At 43.4% G+C, this 27454-nt stretch overlaps 1 protein-coding gene across 1 annotated transcript in view; it reads left to right on the top strand.

The window, feature by feature from the left end:
• Window positions 1-3918: 3918 nt before the first annotated feature.
• NPC1 (NPC intracellular cholesterol transporter 1) overlaps window positions 3919-27454 on the top strand; it is a 24668-nt gene continuing 1132 nt past the window's right edge. The window contains exons 1-23 of the mRNA XM_032180882.1: window positions 3919-4058; window positions 9295-9417; window positions 10680-10786; window positions 11367-11542; window positions 12450-12617; window positions 13292-13541; window positions 15217-15293; window positions 15828-16198; window positions 16590-16816; window positions 17234-17334; window positions 18276-18378; window positions 19340-19529; window positions 19940-20122; window positions 20838-20952; window positions 21501-21628; window positions 21725-21865; window positions 22437-22526; window positions 22643-22833; window positions 23622-23737; window positions 24321-24450; window positions 24843-25043; window positions 25810-26041; window positions 26852-26965. Coding sequence (XP_032036773.1) covers window positions 3981-4058; window positions 9295-9417; window positions 10680-10786; window positions 11367-11542; window positions 12450-12617; window positions 13292-13541; window positions 15217-15293; window positions 15828-16198; window positions 16590-16816; window positions 17234-17334; window positions 18276-18378; window positions 19340-19529; window positions 19940-20122; window positions 20838-20952; window positions 21501-21628; window positions 21725-21865; window positions 22437-22526; window positions 22643-22833; window positions 23622-23737; window positions 24321-24450; window positions 24843-25043; window positions 25810-26041; window positions 26852-26965 — 3612 coding nt within the window. The 5' untranslated portion in view covers window positions 3919-3980. The remainder of the gene's footprint in view (window positions 4059-9294; window positions 9418-10679; window positions 10787-11366; window positions 11543-12449; window positions 12618-13291; window positions 13542-15216; window positions 15294-15827; window positions 16199-16589; window positions 16817-17233; window positions 17335-18275; window positions 18379-19339; window positions 19530-19939; window positions 20123-20837; window positions 20953-21500; window positions 21629-21724; window positions 21866-22436; window positions 22527-22642; window positions 22834-23621; window positions 23738-24320; window positions 24451-24842; window positions 25044-25809; window positions 26042-26851; window positions 26966-27454) is intronic.

Below are 27454 nucleotides of genomic sequence, written 5' to 3'. Positions count from 1 at the left end.
CAACGTGTTTTGCTGCACTGGGTAAAGCCATGGAAGCACCTCTGAAAGCAGAGCTCAGGGCTTGCTGTCAAAGCAGGACAGAACAAAGCAGGTAGTTATTTCACACTCGCTGCCAGGCAGATAGCTTCACACCAAAAGGGTATTCAGTGAGGGAGAGTGTTGATTTCATCCTAATGGACAACAGAAGGACCAGTTGGGTGTGATGGGGGCACCAAATGACATCCTACGCTGTGAACTAATATTAGCATCTTCTTCCAGGCAGGAAAAATTAGGTTTGTGCACACTACCAAGAACCAGAATAACTATTCCCTTCCTTCCAAGCATAAAATCCCTAAAAGCTATGCCTAATCTTGGGCTTAAAAGGGAGCCTTATAAAACACAGCTTGCTAGACATTTGTAAGCAATTGCAGCTGGCAGCAGGGACAGTCTCTTTAGTAGCACAGAAAATGCAGTGAGATTTTGGCAGCGTTGACCTGAGTTCATTATTCAGTGCTACTTTTTCCATGCCCAGACAGAAAGGGATAACTTTCAGATGAAACAGTCGAGCATGCCAGCTTTATCACTGACTTTTTAATACTCCTGCAACTCCACCTAAATGCCAGGGAGCTGCACCCTCAGCCTCTGCACGTGGAAGAGAGCTGCAACCAAGACTGAAAGCTGCAATAGGACTGAAGGAATACCCAGACGTGGGCCGCTGGCTGGCAGCATACAGAAGCAAGGTAAAAACAGATAAATGTTCAGGTTTCCACATCTGCCATTATGAAGGATTTCAGAACTCTGATGGGCTTAGTCAGATTAGTGTTTGGTAATCAGCCTTCGCCTCTATTCCACCTCACTTTCACCCGTGTGAGTGTAGAAAAACTGGTGGTTTGTGAAGGCATTGCACTGGCATAACAGTGTGAATTTAGACAGCCTTCTAAATACAGCTATCAACCAGGGATTTAGATAAATATTAAAATATTACCCCCTCTGTCTGTACTGTAGGTGGTAGACAAGTGTGATGTTATGGACTTAGTTTGTTGTGGAAATTGCCACTGCAATAGATTCCTTTGTGTTTGCTTTGCAACATTATAAATTGCTTCTGTCTCTCTTAACTTTTTCACCAGCACCAAAACATTTTATTTTATTTTATTTTATTTTATTTTAATTTTATTTTATTTTATTTTATTTTATTTTATTTTATTTTATTTTATTTTATTTTATTTTATTTTATTTTATATATATATATATATATTTATTTTTTTTTTAACTTGTAGCTATGTGAGCTATGCCCACTGCAACCTCTGCTTAGGTGGAGTCTCTAGAACATGTGGCAACTCGGTCCCCTGCTTTTCGGATCATACTGCATAGTGCCGAATAAAACTTTGACTTATGACAAAATTAAGACACGTTGATTAACTTTAGGTACATCAGCTTTGGTTAGCGCTTGCCAAATGCCACGTCACGCACTTGGGATGGAATAAGCCCGTGGAAAAGTACAAGCTGGGCAGCAGCAGGGTGGAAAGCAATTTCGCAGAGAAGAATATGGTGGCTGGGCTGGACAGCACGCTGAACATGAGTCAGCAGAGAAGAAAGCCAACCACTTCCTAGGCTGTATTAGCAAGGGTGTAGCCACTGTGGTTATTCCTCCCTCTGTGGGACTTGTCAGACCACATCCGGAGTCCTGGGTCCAGTCTGGGGCTCCCCAGAAGAAACAAGACGCTGACATACGGGGGCAAGTCCAGTTTAATGCCAGCATGACTGCTGGGGGTGCTGTGTTTGTTCAGCCTTAAGCAGAAGGCCGGCTCAGGGCATGCCCTGCTGCTCTCCACCACTACCTCGTGGGAAGCTGCAGAGAAGCTGGAGCCACTCTCTCCTTGGACAGGCACAGAGGCACCAGACTCAAGCTGGAAAATGGCAAAATCTCTTTGGGTACAGGAAAAAACATTTTGCTCTCCAGTGTGGTCACGCGGTAGACCAGCTTGCTCAGCAAGGCTGTGACATCTCCGTCTCTGAAGCTATTCAAAATACAACCGGACAATTCCCTGAGCAACCTGACCTAAATGGATTCAGCTCTCAGCAAAAAGCCGAACTGCATGGCCCTGCAGAGGTCCCTGCCAACATAAATTAGCCCATGAAAACACGAAACCAAGCCCAACCTACATTTTCGTCAGCAGATGGCAATATCAGCTAAACTCCAGCAGCATAAACAGCCACAAAGGCAACAAAGTAGTGGGGACATAAATCAGGGAGAAGCTGCAGGCGAATGTCACGCCCTGCTTTGCTTCCTGTGTTTTCCTCCAGACGGATCCCAAACAGATCAGCGGAGTGGAAACTCCTCGCTCCCAAACGATTGCAACACCTCTCAGGCCACCTGATGTCAGCACGTCAGGACCAAACGAAACTCGGCAAGGCAAATTCACCGGCAGTAAAAGCCACTGAAATCAACACTGAGAGCTGATTTTCTGCCGTGCAACCTGAGCCACCCTGCTCGGGGATTATTTTTCTTGCAGCTGTGCCGTAACAGCAGCTAGCCATGCGGCCAAACGCACGTGGGGTCATGAGACCAACGCTTTGAAATCGCGGATTGATAACTTTAAGGCAAAAATACAAAGCTTTTGCCTAAGCCAGGATTTTTGAGCATACTTAGGCATTTCTAAACTATGTGATTAATACTTCTATGTTATAAAAACCAGCTAGCATACAACAGATGCGGAATATTTCCTTTTGAAGAGGCACAACTTGGCTCCGAAGAAACCGAAGCAGTGCAGTCGCCACTAAACCTTCCCTCGCCCGGAAACAAACAGGCCACTGCTGGCGCAGCTCACCCCAGGCGGCAGATCACGAGACCCCGGCAGATCACAAGACCCGACTAAAACAAGAACGATGAGTAGCTCGGATGTCAGCACAGAGTTCCCTCAACACCAAGTGTAGTCGCAACCCTAGGGCCCTGGGTGCGCTCCTCACCCCAGGACGTGACTGTGTGGGTGCCCATCAGGGCAAGACACCCATTGGGGTGAGGGACATGTTAGGGTGAGGGACACAGTAGGGTGAGGGACACATCGGGGTGAGGTGCCGATCAGAGTGAGGGATCCATTAGGGTGAGGTGCACATGGGGGTGAGGTGCCCATGGGGGTGAGGTGCACATTGGGGTGTGGTGCACATGGGGGTGTGGTGCACATTGGGGTGTGATGCACTTGGGGTTGAGGTGCACATGGGGGTGAGGTGCCCACCAGAGTGAGGGATCCATTAGGGTGAGGTGCACTTTGGGGTGAGATGCACATAGGGGTGAGGCGCCCATGGGGGTGCGGTGCACATTGGGGCATGGTGCCCATGGGGGTGAGGCGCACATGGGGGTGAGGTGCCACCAGAGCAAGGGATCCATTAGGGTGAGTTGCACATTGGGGTGAGTTGCACATGGGGGTGAGGTGCCCATGGGGGTGAGGTGCTCATGGGGGTGAGGTGCACATAGGGGAGTGGTGCACACGGGGGTGAGGTGCACATGGGGGTGAGGTGCACATTGGGGTGAGGTGCACTTTGGGGTGAGGTGCACATAGGGGTGAGGTGCCCATGGGGACCAGACACCCCATTCCCTCCACTTCTCCTCTCTCACCACCAGCCCTGAGGAGAGCCCTGCGGCTCTAACCCAACACCCAGACCCCCCTCATCACCCCACCAGGGGCCACCAGCAGGTCTCACGCGTGCACCCCCCCACCTCCCTCCCTCCCTCCCTCCCTCCCCGCGGGGCCGGGCTGTGGCGTGAGGCGCGGCCCCTCCCCGCGGCCGGAGCGAGGCGGGCGGTTGGCGGCGGCTCCCGGGCACGGCCCCCCGGCCCCCTCCGCTCCTCCGCCGGGGCAGCGGGCAGCCTCCAGGGGCGGCCCCTTCCGGACCTGCGCGGCTGCCGCCCCTCCCTTCCCATCCCCTCCCCTCCATCTCTCCTCCCCCGCCGCCGTCTTTCTCTTGCCGCTTCCCCCCCCGCTCGCTGCTCTCCCCGCGCCGCCATGGGGAGCCCGCAAGGCTGCCCCGGGCGGGGGCTGCTCCTCTTCGTCCTTCTCCTCCTGCTGCTGTCCCCCGCACAGGTGAGTCCCTGCCGGGGGGCTGGGGGCGGCCAGAGGGGTCGGGTGGAGGGGGGGAGGCTCATGGATAGCGCCCGGCTCCGGCCGGGGAGCGTGAGCAGAAAAGCAGCAGTCCCTCTGCTGCAGCTGGAGAAGCCGCTTCGTTATTTATTCCTGTAAGGATTTTGGAGGGACAGAGCACACAACATGGTGATGAGGCGTGCCCAGGGGTGAGAAGCTGCCACACAGAGCTTGTGGTGACAGCAGGAGGGATAGCGAGCTCGGGGAAGGTGCAACCAGTTCCCCTGAGCCCTGGGTATCCCTGCAGGGGATGTGGCTCTGTGGTCCACACGAAGTTAACATGGTGAAAGCCTGCACGCCTAATGCAAGAAGGCAAAATCGGGTGGGGGTGTAGGGAAACAAAAAGCTTAGACTCGATTTATTTTTTTTTTTCTCACTATCTGTTACTTACAGCTGACCATTACAGTCAGTGGGCTAAGAGAGGCATTTTAATGTTGTTGTTTGTTTGTTTTTCCCCAAAGTTAAGGAGTCAAATTCAAGGCTCCTGAAACACTTCTTGTTCTCTTACCGACTTCGTAGTATACAGGAGTCCGTCCAGTGCCCTGCGTGCCATCTGTTTCAGCTGATCCCCGTATAATTATACTAAAACACAGGCTGACAAATTAGTGGTTAAGCAAGGCTGGGAGCTTGTTTCCCATCAGACGCTGGGATCCCAGGCTGTGGAGTCAAATTAATGTGAACGTTTCTGAAATCCTTGCTGGCAGGTGGTAGTGGGAGGTTGTGCTGGGTCTCAGCCTGGTGGCCTGCGGTTGTGTGTGTGTGGTGTTGTTACCTGGCCTGTGGTACAAAGGTCTGAAACGCCTTTGTGGAGGAACTTGCTCGTCAGGGGCTGCAACGTAACAAGCCTTACGGCCTCGCTCTGGAGCTGCTCCCTGGAAAATCCAGCGTGACTCGTTCATGATCTGCCTGGGTGGAAAGCGAGGAAGACCTCGCAGAAGGGGAGAGGTGACTGAGGTGAAGGGCAGCAGCCTCAGCAGTCCGTCTGGGTGTGGTGCAGTGTTACTGCTGCTCCTCAGCAGGGCACGGCAGGTACTTTGGTGCAGGTGGCCGTGGTTGCAGGCAGCTGCTGGTTAGGGGCCTCGTGCTTTCCGATCGTGCTTGCAGAAGTGCATCTGTCTATTCCTCCAGTAAAAGCAAATCGCTGTCAGCTAACACCAGCTTGCTCCCACAGATCACCACAATTATCACCATTTTTATCGCTTTCTCTTTCTACTTGAGCTGAACTTTCCTGTGAGCTCACCTGAGTACAGGTGATGTGCTTGGATAACTCCAGAGCTAGGATTTGCTTTGCCTGACCAGGAGCACCTAATGATTTTGCCTTTCAGAAGGGAGCAGTCTCTTAACCTGTGGCCAGAGGAACAGGAGGAACTTAGCTGACAAGGCTTGTCTCTGGGTTCTTTGCTTCTGAACAAGTTATTGGAAGAGATGCAGGGTTTCTTGGAATAGCTTGTCTTGCCATGTAAGATCCCAGATGTACCATGCTGGATGAAGGAAGAGGAAACAGCTGAATCTGATGCTGTTGCCTTTTCTATACATTAGCGATCTTACTTTGGAGGGCCAAACAATGTCCACTTGTCATCTGGTGTTTGGCAGATGACAAGCAGTCTGTGTTGCTGTGCGCAGCAGCATCGTTGTTCTTTGTCCACTTCACAGCGACACATTCACTGGTGGTGGCTAATGTTTCTGGAGGCGTCGGAGGTTGTTGATTTGTTTCAACATGCCACTGAAGAAACTTGGGCTGAAGGAAATGTGTTTGTGATCTGCTGGGATGCTAGCTTAATTACAAACAAGTGATAACGTCTGGGAACAGGAGAGCTGGAACAGAACCCTTGTCGAACGCTATTGGTAGTCGTGAAATGGTAATACGTGCTTGTGTCCAGGTTTATTAGGGTTCCTGGAGTCCCGACACGAGGTGAAGCTTCTCTTCAAACACAGTCCTGTCAGAAGCAGGAATTTGCTTTTCAGCTCTGGAAGTACTGGAGGCCAGCGTTTGTGTACTGCAAGGGGGTTTCTGGGCTCTGGGAGGGGGGAGGCAGGAGGGAACAGCTTTAAATTAAAGCCAACTTTCTGTTGCTTGGGGGAATACTTACGGAAATCTCATTTCTCAATATTGAGGATTTAATGTGATCCTCTAAAATACCTGCATTAGAGCCTCGTGGAGTGTCCTGCCTGGTTAAGAAGGGAGCCTGGTTCAATGCAGTTCTCACTGCATCTTGGGACCAGGAGAACTTTTACCCAGTTAGGTGTAGGGTAACAATTGTTCACCCAGATCTTACCTGGTTTAAAGGCTGATTCCAGAAGCAACGCCTTTTGTTAACTCTGAGTTATTTACAACAACAGTTACTCACCTCTATCTTCTCCTACCCGTGGAGGAATGCTTTTCAGAAGGCGTGGAAAGAACAAAGTACTTGTTTTATTCTCTAACTTACTCCAGCCTTTACGAGAGGGTTTTGGGGGGAGAGCTTTCAGCTCTATCTTATCAGTGATGATGGTGTAAGTTATTTAGTGACTTGGAAGTATCTGTGGGCACTGAACACCAGGAGACCAGCCCTTTCCTGTGCTTTGTGGCTGACTCAGGGACGAGCATGCTGGTAACTTGCTAATACCTGAGAGCTACGGTGATGTCATTTGAAGATAACAGTCAGAAGTTTGGGTTGTTTTGTTCATCCTTGCTAACTGGCTGGGTTTGACCACGCTAAATCAAGAGGCTTATCAATTCAGGGAACAAATTCAAACTTTTATTAGTGAGATCCTGCTAGATCACAGCATGAGAATTTAATCTTAAATTGTCACTGAAATCCAATGGCTAGTGTTAACACTGAAATAAAACAAAGTATTTTAACTTGCAGTCCTAGGTCTAAGTGATCTTCTAGTAGTTAAGAGTAACTGACCTGTTCACACACTCTAAACAAGCTGAAAGTTTGAGAGAAACATGTTATTTATTTTTTTTTCTGTTTGAGGTTTATCCATGTCAGACTTGAATAATGGGGCTCTAAATTTTTGTTCAAATTTTTACAAGTGTAAACTGACCCTGATAAGCCAGAATACCTCATCTTGATTTATTTTCTTGTGAAATAGCTGAATACTTCGTTGTGTGTGACCAGCCTTGTTTTGTGCAAATACATTTTTAATATTTTTTTTTGCTCCTCCCTGATGGCAGAAAACCTTGTGGGTGAATTTATAGACAACTCCGTGATAACGTAATACAGCCAGGGTTTTATTTTGTTGTGTCTGTGTAGCTATGTGAAGGTAACGCTTCCTTCGTTATGCAGATAACACTTGTAAAAGCAGCAGAACTTACTAGTCAGCCTGATGGGAGAGCTGAAATTTACCTTCAAGTAAATCTTTCTGTGGAAGCCTTCTACAAGCCTCCGTGCAGCACAGAAGGTGTTGTGAGGTATGATGGCAAACCAGTCTAGACTAAACATGAAATCCTGCACAAGGTACAAGAAAGACCTAATTCTGGCCTCACTGATGGTGGTAAACAGCTCAAATCTTTGCCCTTTTGTGAGAATAATAGTGAATCTATGCTGCTGCTTGAAGAGATGACTGAGTCATTTATGACATTGGTACAAACACTTGAGTCTTCCTTCCACCAGCAGACATTTGCTGTTGAAACTGGAATATGTAGGTGTAAGGAAGTAAACGGAGATGGTGACTTCAAAGTTTGTTCCTTAGCTTAGACACTGTATATTTACTTCATGTATGGACAAATTCACGGTGTGTTTCTGTAACTAGTGTCCAAGTTTTTATGGCAATTTAGCTCTCCAGCTACTGCTGAGTGTTAAACATCCAGTGTTTAAAAGCGCAACCCGAAGGGTTGCTTGCCAGCTTGTACATAAGCAACGGGAACGCTTGACAGCTGGTTACAGGTTCGGCTAGAAGAGATGCTGAAGCAGATGAATGAAGTAGTGATCTGGTACTTAAACTGATTTTTTTGGACCTGGTTTGTAGTGAGTAACATTGAAATGGTCTGTGTTGTCCAGGTTCAGTAAAGGGAAGACGATTCTGACACGTTCAGGTCAATTGATTCAGTCACCTGCTAAACATTCAGTTCCTGATATGCTTTTTAAAGCATCCAGTGCCTAAAAATGCATAAAAGTGCCTAAAAAGGATGTTGTGGCAGCGTTGTTGTCAGCTGGGGTTGCTCTGGGGCGTTATGAATGCAGCCTCTCGGGGCCTCTCTGGTCAGCAAACAGCGTTAGTCACGGTCAGGCACCCAGCGCAGCAGCCTGCCCTTGCTGTATAAGCATACGGTGCCTCCACAGCTGCGGAGTCAAGGTTGTTTGGGAGACTGAAAAATAGGTCAGTTATCTCCGAAACCGTACGGTGCAGCCTGCCCGGGCTTCGGCAAGCTCTCCTCAGAGATGTTTGTGCAGCCTTGTAGTGCTGTGCTTGCGCCCCAGGTGCTTCGCAAAACCCTGGCGCCGTTTTCGGGCTCCTGCTATAAACAAGTTGTCGTGGCGATGCTTCTGAAATGTTTTGATTTTGCAGAATAAATATTTCAGGGTTAAAATCTCCGACGTCTCTGTATCAGCGCCGCTGAGCAGAAGCAGAAGGCTTACATTTACAAGCGCTGATGAAGAGCACCCTTTGAGTTCGTCACAATAAATGGCATTTTTGTGGTGAATGCAGAGCTGCCAAGCTCTGCTCCACAATCCTTTACGCTGGTACTTCCTCAAAATCTGCGGGGTGGCTGGGTTTGCAAGAAGGGCTAAAAGGTGGCAGGGAGAACTGAAAGCGTTGTGTTTAAGCAATTTACTTCTCTCCCTCTACACCGACCCGTGCTTTGAGCTGACAGTCTAACTCGCTAATCACATGCACTGACTTGCATGAAGAAACTTTCCTACAGCACCTTTTATTTGATGATGTTTTATTTTATTATTTTTTTTCTTCAGTAACTCTTCTACTTAGACTTAACTGCAGGCAGTGTGCTTGCTGCCAGTCGCTGGGCCGAGAAGGGAGGAAAGCTGGGCTGGAGCTCAGGGTGTTAACATGTGCCATGTCAGCTCATGCTTTGCTTGGGGAATGCTTTCTGTAGTACGTACTCATATTGAAATTGTAAATTATCTAATCTGGACTGTAAGCGGTCCTTGGAGTGGTAACATGCGGCCTCTAAGTAGCTGAAAAATTTGGCAATTGTTCCTTGCAGTTGGTCACTAACATCGTGTTGTGCTAGGTACTTCCACAATCGTGTGTCTGGTATGGAGAATGTGGAGTTGCATCCGGAGACAAGAGATACAACTGTGCTTACGACGGACCACCCATAGCACTACCAAAGGATGGCTATGACTTACTGCAGGTGAGCTGCTTCGGCAGATCTGCTGAAAACTATTTCTCTTACACCTCAGGAGTTCTGCTGGGCCTGCGTTACGGTTTGGAGCTGTCTCATTCTGACTTGGTCAGAAGGGAAACACAGATTCTGTCATTTTGCAGGTATAGCTTGTAGTCCCAGCGGTGTGAAGGGGATAGACCACAGTTCCTATTCAGGGATATGAGGTAGCCAAAGCACGTGATCGATGCACTTTCACAAAGAAAGCTTTAAATGCAGGATTTCTTCACTTTCCTGACTGTTTTCTCACTGCTTGGAGCAATCCTTAGTCAGACTGTTATTAGCACCCTTCTGATTTGTGACATTTGTCAGTTACCTCCTTCATATCTCTAAAAGGCAAGGCTAAAACTGTAATTTTGCTCCGATAATCATTCCCAACCCATTTCTTAATTAGGAAAGTAATAACAGACACCAGTCATTCAGATGGAGCAGATCTGGGCAAAGAGCTGAAGTTTCTTTAGCTGTGCCTGGTATGAGACCATGTGTCTGTATCTGCTCCGTAGCTGCCAAAGTGAACAAACCCAAAGTTTAAGATCAAGCTTCTGGACTGGAGGTACAGCACAGGATATGGTGTTGCCAGAGCTGTTTTCTGGCAGATGGTAGTTCCAAGCCTTAAAGTGTGGAACAGCTATAAAATTAAATGATGGTTTGGCTGGCAGCAGCAATGACTTCAGTATGCAGGTGAGCTGACTGGTGTGTTGCACTGCTTCACAAGTCTTAATGGACGATTCTTGCATGCTGCTAGGAGTTACACTAGTGTTAAAATAAACGCATCTCTTTTGCATAAACTGGGCTTGAAATAGCTCTTCCAGGTGATCAGTGACTTCGGTTAGAGGCTTGCCTTTTGGGACTTACCTCCTGCATAGCAGCAGATTCTGTGCTAAAGGATAAGCTGCAGGAATACTTTCAACTTGGATAAACAAGTGTTGTCCACTTGCTAATAGGCTCTGAAATACTATTATAATTCTATATATAGACCCTGGTGACTAAAGATCATCTGAGAGAGCTTTTTAAAGGAAACGACGCCCTGAATAATGCAAGTGGTTCTCCTCTCCCTGTTCCCCAATGTATCTCGCTGTCTAAACTGATTATTTCTTTCATGCTTCTCCCACAGCAGCAACTATTTTCTGAAACATGGTGAAATAGAACCCTCAACTGTGAAGAGTTTTTAATCTTAAAAGTGCTTTTTCCTCCTCCCCCTGCACTGATCTCAATGTTTGTTTTTATTGAAGGAACTCTGTCCGGGTTTATATTTTGGCAATGTTAGTACCTGCTGCGATGTCCTTCAGCTTCAGACTTTGAAAAACAACTTGCAGCTGCCTCTGCAGTTTCTTTCCAGGTATGCTAACGAACGGCTAAGCAACTGGGGCTTCTTTAACATCAGCAAGCCACTTCTGTTGACTTAAGCTGTAGAAGATGTGGTGTTTCATTTAAAGGCATATTGGAGTGAGCTCTTGTAAAAACTTCTATCAAGAGACTTTAACTCCACTAAAACAACTGCTTGCAGTCTGGATTGAGTTAGTTGGTTGAATAAACAGCAGCACAGCTTGTCTTGAGCTTCTGCATTTGTAAGGAGTCTTCAGAAGAGAGTGACAAAGTGTACTGTTTGATCTTCCTGGTAGCAGCACTTGTTTTCATTCAACTCCCAGTTGACTTATGCCCCAAATAGCGGATGCAAGCATATAGAATCTTACTAGTGAGTAATGTTCATACTTTTGCCTGGAGAGTATTAAATGATTTTAAGTGCTAATTAACGTATGGATAATTTTGTACATATTTATATATATATTAATATACATTTTAGATACAGATCTTAAATACTTTGTCACTGAACAGACTGTTTACACCTGGGGAGGTCAAATCTGATGTCTCATCTTTACCTCTTAATCTGATGGCTGCTCACTGACTTTCCTACCCAGGTGTCCCTCCTGTTTCTACAACTTGATTAACCTCTTCTGTGAGCTGACTTGCAGTCCAAATCAGTCTGAGTTTTTGAATGTTACAAGCACCATACCTTATTATGACCCAGTTTCAAAAGAGAACAAAAGCAGCATTACAGAGCTGCAGTACTTCATTGGAGAAAGCTTTGCAAATGGTGAGTGAATGATGTGATACTTTACTTAGACCTTTATCAAGGTAACAAGCTATGCTTCTTCTGGAAGAATTGGGAGGGGGACAGGAGACAACTCTGAATTGTCTTTTGAAGTGCAAGGCATCAAAGAGATGCCAGGAGTTCCCACTCAAAATTGTTAGAATGCTGACTTCTGTGTAGGTAGGAGATTTATGCTGACACATAATGGTGTTTTTGAAGATTCTTATGTATAGATTTTCAGTGTCAGTGTCTACTAGCTGTTAACCCTGATGACATTATCTTCAGAAACACAAAGTTGTTGCTAAGTGAATTTCGAAAGCCTATTAAATATTGAAACTGTCTAGTGAGAATGGTAGTCGAGTTCATACATAGTGCATTTTCTCACTTCTGAGGCACTCGTTCTTCCTGAAATGAACTATTTGAGTCCAGTGCAGAAAACCAAATATTTTTTTTTTTTCCAAAAAATAAGAAGTTCAGGTTGTAATGGTTTTATAGCAAGCTTAAAGTATTAATTCAGTCCTTGAGCATTTTGTATAGTAACCCATAACCAAGTTATGAGACACTTGAAAGTCACTTAGTGGCCTACAGGTCAAAAGTGCCTTCAATATCATTGAAGTTACAACTTCTTCTGAAAGAGTAACTTGATATTAGGTTCCGTTCCTTCTAACAAGAAAGCAAGTTCTAGTGTAATGCAGGTTCTGCTGGCCTACGAAGCCTAAGATAGCCATAACAAAACACTACAGCGTTTATTAAATAAAACTGAAAGGATTACTTCGCTATCTTAAGATGTTCATCTTCTAAGCTTTAAGCACTTTTTTTAAACTTGGTGGGTCTTTACTTTTTCCCAAAATTGTAATGCTCCCTCAAATTCTAATGTTGGTTTAATGATTTCTGTCTTCATTCTTTCTAGCCATGTATAATGCCTGCAAGGATGTTGAGGCTCCATCAAGTAATGTTAAGGCCTTGGGGCTGCTGTGTGGTAAGGAAGTCAAGGACTGCAATGCTACCAACTGGATTGAGTACATGTTTAGCAAGGACAATGGGCAAACTCCTTTCAGCATTATTCCTATCTTTTCAGGTAAAAAAAAAAAAAAAAAAGGGGGGGGGGGATAGTCCTTGCTTATCAAGCTTCTGTCAGGGGCTAAATACAGTAGAAAATACACTAACGTTTTAAACAGTTGCCCAGCAATGACTGTATGCAGTCAGAGGCTTTCAAAGCAATGTAATCTAAACTGATAATCTTGTTTTGTATGTTTTTTTGTTTGTTTGTTTGAAAGTTGTACTTTACACTTGTTTTCTATTCAGCTTCTTGCTATAGATGCTTAAAACTCGTTAAGGGATGTGACCGGTCTTAGGAAACTGAATAGTTTGTATTCTTTGGGGAACTAGGGCAATGTCCTGATCCTCTAGGATTTTTGTAAGGAAACTGTTACATGCTTCAGAGTCTGAACAGGTGGGGGCAGAGGGTGTCACAATTTATATGTATTCCTATCACCTATAGCAACAAGGTTAACAGGTTGAAGTGTTTTTAAAACATGACTACTAGCGAGTAGACAACTCAAAGTAGCTGCTGTGCCTGCTGTGGGGGATAGCAATGGTTTTATTCTTCTGCAGGACTGAGAAAAGCTACTGTGTGTAAAGGGGACTTCAGTGTAAAGGGTTGATTCATTACACTGGGAAGCTTGTCTTGTGAAGGTGTGAAATCTACCTGGTAGTAAACTGGCTCTGCAATGTGTTGTTTGCTTGTCATAGATGTTCCTGTCCACGGAATGAATCCTATGAACAACGCTACCAAAGGCTGTAATGAGTCTGTGGATGATTCAACAGGACCATGCAGCTGTCAAGACTGTTCAATTGTTTGTGGTCCAAAACCTCAACCCCCTCCATTACCTGCTCCTTGGCTTTTGTTTGGTTTGGATGCTATATACGTCATCATGTGGATCTCCTACATGGGATTTCTACTTATATTTTTTATGCTTGTTTTTGGCATCTGGTGTTACAGGTAAAGCATCTAAAATATTCAGCTCTGAAAAGTAACTTGCCTTTTCCCAGACATTTTCCTTCTAGGATCACCCAGCCAAAAGTCATATTCTGTGACAGATGCTTGAAATTGCAAGGGCTGTTTTAACTCATAAAAGCATGTTGTAGAAAGTGAGGGCAGAAGTCCATTTAGCTGATGCAAAACTGGAGTGAGCTAGAAAATTCTAGTGATGGAGAGGCCTGTTTACCACATGCAGTGTTTCATAGAGTTGTTTAGGTTGGAATAGATCTCTAAGATCAAGTCCAACCTAGCACTGTCAAGTCTAACACTAAACCATGCCCTTAACCCCACATCTACATGTCTTTTGAATATACAGCCAGGGATGGTGACTCAGCCAGCTCCCTGGGCAGCCTGCTCCAATGCTTCAAAACCCTTTCCATGAAGAAATTTGTCCAGCTTAAACCTCCATTAGTGCTGGCTATTGTTAGATGTGAAAGTAAGTTGTGTACAACGTGCTGTACTTTCTCAGGATATGTGGTTGGGAAAAGAATCCCTGAAAGCTTCTTTAAGATAACGAAGCTGTAAGAATTCAACTCGTGATTGCTGGGAAGGAGTGATATCTAGTATTGGTGGCCATGTGCAAACGCAGCAGACTAACAGTAATGTATGTTTAGACTAACTCTTGTAACAAAACAATCACTGCCCTATTGCAAATTGTCATGACTACTCCTGTCTTTCTATTCCAAAAATGCCAAACAAAGTGAGCTTCCAAAGATAACAACAGCGTTTTGTAAAGTAATGCACAGCAAGCAAGCTTCTCCGTGCTATACAATGCTCATTAGTAAAGAACACAATCTAGTATAGCTATAAATGTTTTGGAGTGGTTGCACTAGCCATCCTGAGCATTGGAAACCTATTAATATTTCTTAGTAGCGTTTTCTAGAGCCACCTAGTATCCTTGGGCAGAGTAGTGCTTTTCAATTATGACCCAGAAGCCAAAATTGCTTTGTAACAAGTTGGATCTGAGAAGGGAGAGTGGGTACAAAAAACTCATGCCATGCTCAGCAGCCTTGTCTAGCAATCTTGTTGAGCAACATGTATAATAAACTAAACAAAATGGTGAGAGTGTCTGAGATGTGTGGTTCATAGCTGAAAATACCCCTCTAATTAGGAGGTCTGTTGACGAGATTAATATGAGGAGGCTTTAAAACTTATCTGCCCTAGGTATTGGGAATGTATATGCAGTATAGGTCTGTTGTAAGAGTTGAGTGCTGTAACTTGTCTGTCTTCACAACAAAAACCAGCTTTATCTCTCTTGCCTTGCTGTGCCATTTCTTTAACCCAAATACACGTAACTTAGGGCATTTGACTAATGACATCAAATATTTCTAACGCAGGTGTCTTACTAATGCTACTGCATTAAGTTATGACCAGTTTAAGGAGGTTCTCTGTGCTGTTATAAACTTCTATAGGGAACATATTCTTGATCCAAGCTGGAAAAATTTAAGAAATCTAACAAGTCCATGAGTTGTTCCAAAGGATTGAAGAAGCTGGAGATTGCTGTCCTTCAGTGGATGGCGACAGGAGGCAAAAGATGCCTACCCGTTCTGGAGGAGTCAAACCAAGAATTCCTTACTAGCATTGGTCTCTAGTCTTTTTGTGAGGGACTGTGGTAACAGAGCCTTTTCTTTTACAGGAGGCGGCACTTTGTCTCGGAGTACACACCGATTGACAGCAATATAGCCTTTTCCGTGAACTCTCACCGCGATGATGGTACGTCTTGCGTAAGGGCAACGGATCTGTTAGCCTTGGCTTACATGCATCTGGTTCCTGCGGGGACACTTCAGAACTTCAGCTTTGCTAGCCCATATAATCCATTGTTACAGTGCTCTATTGCAGTCTTTTGGCTAGTTATCTCTCTCGGTGTAGAATGGTGCTTAACCCTCTTTTGCTGGTTGCTGAAAGCCCTGGCTGCACTTCCCCTGCCGTCAAAGAACTGTAGATGAGCTACCTCAGCTGCTACATACAAGCTTATGTATTTTAATTGTCACGCATCTTCTAGATGCTTCCTGGCTTTTCTTGCTGTGTCTGCTCTCAAAGACCTTCCTGCATCAGAAGGGGCAGTATAGGTACAAACTGGCCCCTGCCCTTTGATCGCAAAGATTACTCCCTGGATCTGATTGTCAGCGTAGCCACTAGCTTTGTAGTGAGCATCAGGAGCAGAGTAAAACTCCAACCTTGTTAGCGTGCTGCAAGAAAACGTTGTTTAAACTGACTGAAACATTCCCTGCTTACTTTTTCTAACAGGGAAAATCACTTGTGGTGAGAGGCTTGGTGAAAGGTTTGAGAACGGCCTGAGGATGACGTTTACATCATGGGGTGCTTTCTGTGTCAGAAATCCACGTCCCGTTATTCTCTTCTCTGTGGTCTTCATTGCTATGTGCTGTTCAGGCTTTGTGTATATTAAAGCAACTACAAACCCTGTAGATCTCTGGTCAGCTCCAAGCAGCCAAGCCCGCAAAGAGAAGGAGTACTTTGACAAACACTTCGGGCCTTTCTTTCGATCTGAACAACTTATTATTCAAGCGCCAAACAGCCAGCCAGACATCTATTCGCCTTACCCATCAGGAGCAGATGTGCCTTTTGGACCTCCACTCACCAAAGAAATTCTCCATCAGGTAACTGAGACTTCCCAAGAGCAAAGAGCCAAGCATTGCTAGCTGGTATAACGACGGGGAGTTGGCTTCCATCTGTAAGGTGATGCGTCTATTCAAGCAATCGTTAGTCATTACGAGGTATATCAAAACCCCTACTATAAAATCCTTATAGTAGGATTCTTACTGTGAAGCCTCTTTCTGAAAACCTTATCTTGACCTCTTCTGGTGGACTTGCAAGCCGAGTCCCAAGGAAGTTTACTGTGAACACCTAAATAAAGTGACTTAGTCATGCACTCCTGTTGATTGTGCCATTGTCTGGAAATTTCTAGGAACATACTATGTACTTATTTCTGTCTTGCAAGGAAAATGCTTTCTTGTGCTACTCTAATGTTAATTTCTTTTCTTTTTTTAGGTTTTAGATTTGCAGGATGCTATTGTAAACATAACTGCATCTTTTGACAATGAGACTGTAACGCTGAAGGACATTTGCCTGGCTCCTCTTGCTCCCTACAACAACAACTGCACTATACTGAGCGTACTCAACTACTTTCAGAACAGTCATTCTGTCCTAGATCATACCGTTGGGGACGAGTTCTTTGTTTATGCTGACTACCACACTCACTTCTTATACTGTGTTAGGTAAGCAGTACTATTACTTGTTCTTTAAATGGTAGGCCAGCTGGACTTTTGCTGACAAAACTATGTAGTAGGGATGGACTCCTTGCATTTTTACCACTTTTTCAATCCACAGTACTATGTGAAGTTGCAGATTATCGTAGCGTGTTTGTCTTACTACTTTAGTACTCAGTGCTTCAGCAGGAGTTGTTTTAATCAGGTTTCAGGTTAATTTTGATTTGGTGCAGACACTGGCTATGGTTTGCTTTGAGCACGTTTCATATGCTTTGAGTAATAGAGGGCAATATATCACTAGCAGTTTAATATCGTTTCAGATTGGTCAGTAATAACAGAACAGCTTTTTACTTTGTTTTTTGTCTGGTGTTGCTGTGCTGAAGTTGTCAAGCATGAGCTGACAATTATTGCCGATTATCTCTTCAGGGCTCCAGCATCACTGAATGACACAAGCATGCTTCACGATCCCTGCCTAGGAACGTTTGGTGGACCTGTCTTTCCGTGGCTGGTGTTGGGAGGATATGATGGTAGGTGGCAAAACAGTGTTGCAGTCTAAGTCTTGAGAGTACTGAGTTGCTTGCTCTCTCTGGTGCTAAAGTTGCATTCTTGTTTAACAAGGCTGTTTAAACGCACTCCAGATAAAGTTGACTTAAAAAACTTCCAGTAAGTAAGGGTGTTTTAACTAACTGGTCAGTTGACCAGTGCTGAAAATGAAGGCAGACAACTCCAGAAGTCCCGAATGCAAGCAGCCTGTTACATGCTTGTCAAGTGTGCTCCTGTACGTGTTCTGTCTTGCATGAAGTTTGAGCCTGCGAAAAGATCTCTAGTTTCTGGGGACTAGGGAAAGGTGTGAAGTATCTCAAGCTAATGTGCTGGGATGTGCACGTATCTTGGTTTTGAGACAGAATATTTTTTTTTCACTGGTCTGAAAAAGCAGTTAAGGCCAGATAAAGGTGTTCACAAAGGAAACCCTTCCATAGTTACTCTAAGCCAGAGTTTTGTTTAAGCAACTTATCCAATCAAACAGCATGATGGGTACGTGTACGTCAAACAAATGTTCTAGAACAGCCATTGAAGGCAAGTGTTTGATTAACTTTAGATTTTTCTGCTTGCTCTGACTAAAAGATGAGTACACAAGGCTACAATGTTAGGAAGCCAAGTCCTGTTCCTTATTAAGTCATAAGCACTAGTTCTGTGATAGCACCTTGTCTAAGCATGCAACTGTTTAATGTTAGGATACCATGAAAATGATTGATAATGATAACTTCAGAAAATAATCTGAAGTGTTTACCGTTCATTCCTAGTTCAGTAACGTGTTTGAGATTTCAATGTGATTGAACAGATTGGGTTGAATAGAAATGTGGTGTTGGGATTGATTGAATACCCCCTTAAAACTTAATTGCACCTGCCAACACTGGAATGCAAGCTCTGTTTCATAATGCCTGGCATTTTTTTTCTTATTCTACAGCGGATAACTATAATAATGCTACAGCTCTTGTTATTACTCTTCCTGTTAACAACTACTACAATGACTCCAGAAAGCTAATGAAAGCCTTGGCATGGGAAAAAGAGTAAGTATCCTTCCTGTATTCTAAAATGCAGACGGTAATTAAAGCAACCTTTAAATATAAATGCATGCAAAACACCTCTGCTGTACTGGCAGTTGCCCTGTATAACTATAGGGACGTTTTTGAGAAGCAGCACAACCTGTAAAGGACTGATTGTTACTGGTCACAAGACTCGCTTAATCTGATATACTTAATTTGCTCTGAGGAGATAAGTTCTGGTCTCATTAGAGACCATGTAGTTGAGTAGTACTTGGTGGTAAGTAGCTACAGAAAACTTGATGCGTTGCTTGTGTTAGAAATAGGCATGCAATTTCAACCTGCTCTAATGTAACCACCAGTGCAAAAATACAGCATTATTCTGAAATTCTTAAATTGTCATTGTCTTAAAAAGCTGTCTCCCAAATAAGGATATAAAAAGCTTTCATTGTCTTCACCATATCAAAGAGCTGCTGTTGCCTTACGCAAGCCAACTGCTTTGGCAAATAGTTCAGATGAAACAAACTTCTGTTCTAGAATGTCTGAGGCTAAGTACAAGTGTAACTAGCATCTGCATGTCTCGCAAGCATCTCCTTTCATTTAGGGGAGCTGAAGTAAGGGTTAGTAAATTGTTGAAGTGCTGTAAGCGAGCTGTAGTCATATTTCATGTATGTGCTTATAGATCTAGCTTTGAGAAAGACTGCACTTTTTGCTTTGAAATAGCTTATGCAAGATACCTAGTTACCACCTACCTCTGGAGAGAACATGAAAAGTATTTCAGCGTAGTGTATTTCTAGTGCTTGGAGCCAAGTTCTAGGGATGTGTAGCCAGTATCTCAGTATTACAGTTTTAAAAATGAGAAGTGTGCCTTAAAGTGCTGTTTGGCCACAGTGCACACAGATCATTCAAATTTGCCTTCAGCCAGCTTACCAGCCTTTTCTACAAGGTGTTTTATCCTTTAAAGTGTGACATTCTCCTTTCTTTTTAGGTTTATTAACTTCCTGAAGAACTACCGTAATCCAAATTTGACTATATCATTCTCTGCTGAACGGAGTATTGAAGATGAAATTAATCGTGAAAGCAATAGTGATGTCAGCACTGTTTTGATAAGCTATATTGTAATGTTTGTGTACATCTCCATTGCGCTGGGACATATCCGGAGTTGGGGAAGACTGCTGGTATGTTTATAGTTCTTGTTGCTTCTGAACACTGAAGTTAACAGCTTGCTAAGTAGCTTTTGAAGTAGTTTTGCGGAACGCTTACATTCAATCTTGGTGTAAAGCCTTGAGTCCTCTTGACTTTGAGCTGGGGGAAACAGTCTTTGTTACATGTGACAACTCAGATGTTGTTCATATCCTCAGCTAGGTCTATTTTCACTTCGTATATGCAATTAAACTACAAGTTTTAAGGCTCCAGGTTTAAGTACTGTCTCTTCTGGGGTGTGGGGGGGTGAACAGAAGTAAGTTTCTTCCTCACTCCAATCTACATAAGAATGTAGCTTTCTGCCTTTGCTATAGTCTATGCTATGTGGTGGTGCTGGTTTGGTTAACAATTATTACAACCTTTTTTTTTTTTTTTTTTTTTTTAGGTGGATTCAAAGATCTCCCTGGGTATTGCAGGCATCCTGATTGTACTGAGCTCAGTGGCATGTTCTATCGGCATTTTCAGTTTCTTTGGAATCCCGCTGACACTGATTGTGATAGAAGTCATTCCCTTCTTGGTGCTGGCTATTGGGGTGGACAACATTTTTATTATAGTGCAGACGCTTCAGGTATTTATTTGTTGTGGTTTCCTAACTGTGTATTTCTTGTTTTTTGAAGGCTGTTACTTTGGAGCAAAGTCTTCTGTACTCTAGTGCTCATCCCAGTCTGAGCAGCTCTTGACTCTCAGGGGACATCTAGTGGTCGTGGAGAGAGCCAAGATTATATGAAATTGCTCAATCCCACTCCATTCACTCGTCCCCCCAAAATGTGGAAACTCCTTGCGCATTCTTAGCTGTCAGTTGATATCAAGCTTGTTTATGATGGCTTCTGGTCCACATACTAAGGACATAAAAATGAATAATTTTAACATCTCTCTTTGGTACTTGCAGAACTCTGCTACTATTTTGATCACTTGTAATTCTAGTGCACTGTGAGCAGTAGTCTTGCAGTAAACTACAAGTTTAACACCAGGAACTTTTGGCACCAATATTTAATGGGTGGGTAATCAGCTTTGTAGTTTAACAGGCTTGATAACACACCAAAAAAAAAACCACACCTGGCATTGCTTCTGGTGTGTGTGTGGTTTTGGCTGAAGCATTGAACTTGCTTCAAACCTAACCTAAAATACAGTAGTAAGGCAACAGGGTGGGATTTTCATGCTGTTTTTATATTAGAATCGGTTTATGTAAAATGATGATTTTGGCTGTTTGAATATTTAAAGCAATGTGATTTATTTTTTTTTTTAAATTCCATGATTCCTAATAATTGTTTATCTTAAAACAGAGAGATGAACGCCTTGAGGGTGAAACTCTGGATAAACAGATTGGCAGAGTCTTGGGAGATGTGGCACCTAGTATGTTTCTCTCATCTTTTTCCGAGACTGTGGCATTCTTCTTAGGTAAGACCCTTATCCTCAAATGTTATAGAATTCACATCATACCTGCATATTGTAAGAATAAATGCAAAGCTAAAATATTTAAACAAAGCAAAAGCTCCTTATAGAGGAAGCTTAGCTTAGCTTTTTATTGCTATAATCAGGTTTAACTTGATCTCTGCTGGCACAGGCCAGTGCGGCTCTAAGACCAGCAGAGCGAGGCCATGTTCTGTACTAAGAACTTGACATTCATAATTAATCTCTTTGCTTAAAAGACAGGAGCTTTGAACTATATTTGTAGCAACTAAAATCTAAATTTGATCCTGGGAATGTATCAAATGCAAGTATGTTGACTCCTATATTGCTTTCAGTTGTTTTTCCACTGATTAGAAAAAGGTGCCCCAGTGATAAAAATCTATTTGAAGCTCACCCTTCGTGTGTTAGAGGCACCTTTGAAGTGTAAATGAGCCCGCCTTCAAAATGAGCTTGTTTTACTCTTAGTGTAACGTGCGGTTGGCTCTCCAACAGGGGAGGGAGCTTACTTGATTAACAAACTGGTTCGCTTCCTTCAGGGACACTGTCTACCATGCCAGCAGTCCGCACGTTCTCCCTTTTTGCTGGAATGGCTGTACTCATAGATTTTATTCTTCAAGTCACCTGCTTTGTAAGTCTCCTGGGCTTGGATATTAAGCGTCAAGAGGTGAGTACAAATGCATCCCTAACCCCTCCCTGCCTGATAGGGATGGCGTCCTCTGCTGGACTACTAAACCTGGCATACTTTGCAATTCATTTCCAGAGGAATAGACTGGATATTCTGTGTTGTATCAAAGGCAGTGAAGAAACAAGTGGGGTGCAACGTTCTGAGAGCATCTTATTTTTGTTTTTCAAAAACCTGTATTCTCCGTATCTGCTTGAGGACTGGATGAGACCGATAGTGGTATGTACATGCTGTTTGCAGTTGGCAGTCATCTAAACTTGAGCAAGAACGTTGAGCCTGAAGGCTTTATACTAAAAAAAAATATATATCAAACACAATAGAACAAACAAAATTTCTATCATTTGTTTCTTCCAGCATTGGTATTAGAATGAGTCTGTATACTTGCAAGTGCTTGATCTTGGATTGTGCAAGGCCCAAATTTAATAGAGTGGTATTCTTAACAATCAAATCATCTCAGGAGTATGTCAACATGTCATCTCCCACACTGTATGAATCCAGTCTTGCTCTTGCTGGAGAACGATGCCTAATTCAATTAGAGGTTACTGTGCTCTTTTACAGAAGGTGTTTAACATATCTGTAACTGCAGCCTTCTAGGTATAAATCAGCCCTTACCTAGTCAGTCCCCTCTGTGGCCCTAGATTTTACTGTTACTGTAGCACTAAGCCTGGGTAACACACTTCCGCTAGAGCCTTTTTTGCATCATTGTTATTCACTCAGTAAATTATTTCTAGAATGCCATTGCTTGTTGTTTCTGCACAGCTCTCACTCCCCGAATCTGCTTTCTTCGCAGATTGCCTTGTTTGTGGGTGTTCTGTCATTCAGTACAGCAGTTATGCACAACGTAGAGATTGGACTGGATCAGTCTCTTTCGATGCCACACGTAAGTGTTTAAAATCATGACTCTGCTCAGCAACTTGAGGCTGAATGGAAAGCGTGAAATCCTGTTGTGCCTCCTCAACGTTATGTGACAGTAACTGAAAACTTTACCCTTTTAAGGACTCCTATGTAATGGATTACTTAAGCCAGCTCAACAAGTACCTGCACACGGGTCCTCCTGTTTACTTTGTTCTCGAAGAAGGGCACAACTACACCTCTCTGGAAGGGCAGAACATGGTGTGTGGTGGAATGGGATGTAATAATGATTCACTTGTCCAGCAAATCTTCAGTGCTGCAGAAATTAGTAGCTAGTAAGTATTTCATGCTTTTCTCTGTGTGGTTATATGGAAGAGATGTAGCTGACCAGTGTGTTCTGTTGATTTAGCTTAGGTTCAGATGGTGATTGTGCAACTGACGCTGTAGTGTTTGCTTTATACTGTGATTTATGGGAGGGAGGAAGGGGAAAAAGCTGTGGCAATCTTCCTAGAATGAGGCTAAATCCTGTCTGGACTGCTGGGATGTGTTGGTGTATTTAGATGTAGAAAGGGGGTTTGGTCCTTGAAAGAATTGGGAATGGTAGGAGGAAGAGCTCGTGAAAATCTCTCAGTATGATTCAACTTCCCTTAGAAATCACTTGCATGCTCAGCTTCTAAACTTGGTGAATAAACTAGCCTAATATTCTGGCAGCTAAGTGAGAAGTGCATCTGGAATACAGTAAACATAACCGAAGAAAGTCTCTTCTAAATTCCCTTCAGTGGAGTTTAGCTTTTTTTTTTCCTTCAGCCTGTCTGAAGGAGGAGTCTTGCTTGACAGCAGGCAACAATATCTGAGATGGGATGAGGCACGAAGTGGGCAGGGGAAATGGAAAGCTGATACTGGCAATGGAGCTCAAATACAGGGAAGAAGCTCCCGCTGTAACACTGCAGCTAGCAAACACGCAAGACCAGTTCTTGGATGAGGTCCTAGAGCAGGGGACTGCAGGGTGAACTAAGGAGCTTGCACCAGAATGAGTTGAAGTAGAAAGAACTGGCACTGGAGAATCAAGAGATGTGTTCTGGAATTAAATATTAAGTTACTAATGAGCGTGCTGTTTTGTTAGTACAAGGATAGGCTATGCCCCATCATCCTGGATTGATGACTACTTTGACTGGGTGAAGCCACAGTCATCCTGCTGCAGAGTCTACAACACCACCGGACAGTTCTGCAATGCTTCAGGTACTCGCATCCACCTTGTTACCAGGGGATTAGCTTAGCTGAAGTTTCACAGCCAAAACACTCTGCTGTAGTATGAGTCAGGTGAAGAGCTTTCCTTACTGTGAGCAGGAACCTCCTGAGTTGCCCTCTAATTTGCCTGAACTGCTGTTTGAGTGAACTTAAATAATGTACTGGAATGCTGCATGCTAAAGATGGCTTACCTAGACAGCCAATGCAATGACTATTTCAAGAGTAATTTGTTATGAAACTTTAATCTCTGTGCTCTAATGAAATCATCAGCAACTTACTACCCCATTTCTGTTGAAATCCTTGAGTTTGATATAATTCTTCCTCGGTCTGATGTAGATAGTTCAAAAGTAGCTAACGATTGTCTTGTAGATCTTGCCTTAGTAGTAATAAAGGCAAAAACATGACTGCAGATTTAATACAGAATTGTAGGGCTGTTCAGTTGTCTCTTCCTCAAAAATGCTTTTTGAGGAATTATATTCCATATTATTTCAAGTCAGAAGTTAAGACAAAGTGTCTAGTGTTAAGACAAAGAATATTTGATCCTGTAGCCAACGTGATTTCTGTATTGCTGCAGTCACCGATCCATCCTGCACTCGTTGTCGACCACTGACTCAAGAAGGCAAGCAGAGACCACAAGGCCAAGACTTCATGAAATTTTTGCCGATGTTTCTCTCTGACAACCCTAATCCTAAATGTGGCAAAGGGTAAGAGCCGTATTCCCCGTATCTTGCTTAGATCAATGTCAAAGATGCTTCCGCCAGAAGTGTGGCCCTTCTGTGTATGCCTGTCAGGATGACTATCTAATGTTCCTCTAAAATTTGTACAAGCCATCCAAGTCTCACCTGTTTTATAATATTTTCTGAAACAAAACTGAAAACAAATGTATTGCCAAACAAATGGAACAGAAGTTTCCCTCCCTGCTTAAAGAAACAAGTTCTGTAGTCTAGTACAGTGTATCCTATGTAATCTTGAAATACGTTGGTGTCTGAACCCTTGCAGTATCAGCTTTGGAAACTGTTAGAAACAAGGATATATATGTTACAAAGGTAATAAATACGACTGGTGTTCATTGACCTATGACATTCTGATCATACAGAGGACATGCTGCATATAGCTCTGCTGTCAACTTCATAAACAACAAAACTGATGTTGGAGCTACTTATTTTAGTACTTACCATACTGTACTGAAAACATCATCTGATTTTATTGACGCCATGAAAAAAGCTCGATCTATAGCAGACAACATTACTGAAACCATGGGCATCAAAGGGAAGAACTACCGCGTGTTTCCTTACAGGTACGCTTAGATCTTTCTTCCTGTTTAACTTGCACAACTGAGAATTACTAGCACCTTAGAAAATTGAGTCTTCTGTTTTGTCTAACAGAAGAAAAAATGGTTTTACTAAAAAAAAAAAAAAATCTAGGAGGAAAAAAGACTTATGTCCAGCAGTAATTTATCTTTAGGCTGATAACTAACTTGCTGAAGCAGTTACAGCAGTGACAGTAGTGATGTCAAATACTGCTTGCTTAATGCTTGCATGATTATTAATACACTAGAGGCTCTGCATAATAATACACAGCCTTTCCACAGTAGTAGCACAACAAAAGTGATTTGGAACTAGCATCCGTGCTGCTGAAATGCTGATCTGCTGGCTTCAGAGAATCCTACCCATCCCTGTGGTCTCATTTCATAATGAATCAGTTCAGACCCTCTGTGGTCTCATTTCATAATGAATCAGTTCAGACCCTCTGCAGTAGTTACTGCAGATACTACAAGCTTATTCTCAGCACTAGATGACTTCTGTTTATTTCTTGCCTGTAGTTGGACAAAACCGAAACAGCCCAAAATACTGAGGCATTTCACTGTTCAAACATTCACTCTTACTGCGTTTAAATACAGTTACTAAAGCAGAGCTATTACCTGTCGGGGGCTGAGTACGTGGGAACTGTTCCGAAGTTCAGACTCACCTTCTAATGGAAATAACCTGTGGCTTTCTGCAGAAACAGCTTTGTTCCTGGATGGCTGGTAGGAGGGCTAACCACAACTTCTGCTCTTTCCACAGCGTATTTTATGTCTTCTATGAACAGTACCTGACGATTGTGGATGATGCTATCTTTAACCTCTGCATCTCCTTGGGATCAATATTTTTGGTGACAACTGTGCTGCTTGGATTTGAAGTATGGGCTGCTGTTCTGGTTTCAATAACTATTGCTATGATAATCGTCAACATGTTTGGAGTGATGTGGCTCTGGGGCATCAGCCTGAACGCAGTTTCACTAGTAAATCTTGTTATGGTGAGTTAACGAGACGTTTGTCTGCTTCTCTTTCCAAGTATTGAACAGTTCAGTGCATCATTCATGACACTGAGTAGTCTTTTTCTACAAAACTGTCAGACACTTGGACAATAGTAGAATTAACTTAGTAATATAGAAAATAGAACTGGTTTGTCAGAATAAAACTAGTTCAGCTAAGATACAGCAGTTGAAGTGTAAAATAGACGGCATCTGTTCTCTTCTGTGGCAATAGCTGTGTTACTGCTTATGGTAGGTGCCATTGAATGCCCTAGTGAAACGCTGTAGAACTTAGCTACCAGTGATTAATTTCTGCTAGTGATCAATTTCATCTTTAACACCAAAAAAAAGTCTGCTTAAATTAAGTGTTACATTCAGCTGACCTTATAGTATGAAATCCATGTATATACTCAGAAATCCATATCTATACTCGGTTTTGTTCCAAAGCTATGCTATCGTAGCTAGTGTCTAGAAACTGATTTCAGTGTTGTGTGCTGCATATGCTGTATTGAAGTCAGCTTCCTGCAACACCAAGAAACTTTTGTCCTCTAACTTTTGTCCTCTATTCTGATTCTTGTTTAATCAGATTATCACCAGTCACTTCTAAGCAGACAAAATGCCATTTTTTGCTGCTCAAAAGCCTGTAGTGACAAGTTAATGCTGAACTTGTAACTTGCAATGAAACTTTTCCAGTGAGTGGTAACTGATCACAAGGAGAACTTCCCTAGCCTGTGTAGAGTTCTGAGTAGAGACATTACCATCAAAACGCTGATCTAAATGACACTTTTATGCGTGCTTTCTTTTCCTATCTAGAGCTGTGGTATTGCTGTGGAATTTTGCAGTCACATCACAAGAGCATTCACTATTAGTACTAAGGGCAGTAGAGTAGAGCGTGCAGAAGAAGCTCTGGCTCACGTGGGCAGTTCAGTAAGTATCTTCCTACCGCTGTGGGGGGGGAAAAATGAGTAGCCAAGTTGGAACTCCAGCCTCTATCAATATCCTGCGGTTATGACTGAATAGGATGGCCTCAGGGTGGCCTTGCTTTTGGGGGTGGAGGTTGTGTGCGCTATATGTACTTGGCCACCCAGGAAAGGAACTTTATTGAAATATAAGTTAAATAACAGCTTTCTTTAGCGTATGTATTTATCTGCCTGAAGTCAAAATCAAACTAAATTTGTTTGGCTGTACAAACTGGAGTAGATTTTTAGCATACTGAGCCTGGCCTGTAGTGTCAGGTAGGACTAAAAGAGGAACTTTTCTCTTGAGTAGGTCTAGTAGGCTGGTTTTGGTTCTAAGGTTTAATGGGGAAGCTGGTGTACTGCGTCTAGGAACTTCAAATTACGTAAGCATTTTCAGGAAATGACAAGTAGTTGGAATATGAAACTCTGCTTAAGAAAACTGCATCTTAATTGACAG

Source organism: Aythya fuligula, chromosome 2 (genome assembly GCF_009819795.1).
Source record: "Aythya fuligula isolate bAytFul2 chromosome 2, bAytFul2.pri, whole genome shotgun sequence".
NCBI lineage: Eukaryota > Metazoa > Chordata > Aves > Anseriformes > Anatidae > Aythya > Aythya fuligula.
This window is presented reverse-complemented; position numbering and strand designations above follow the sequence as displayed.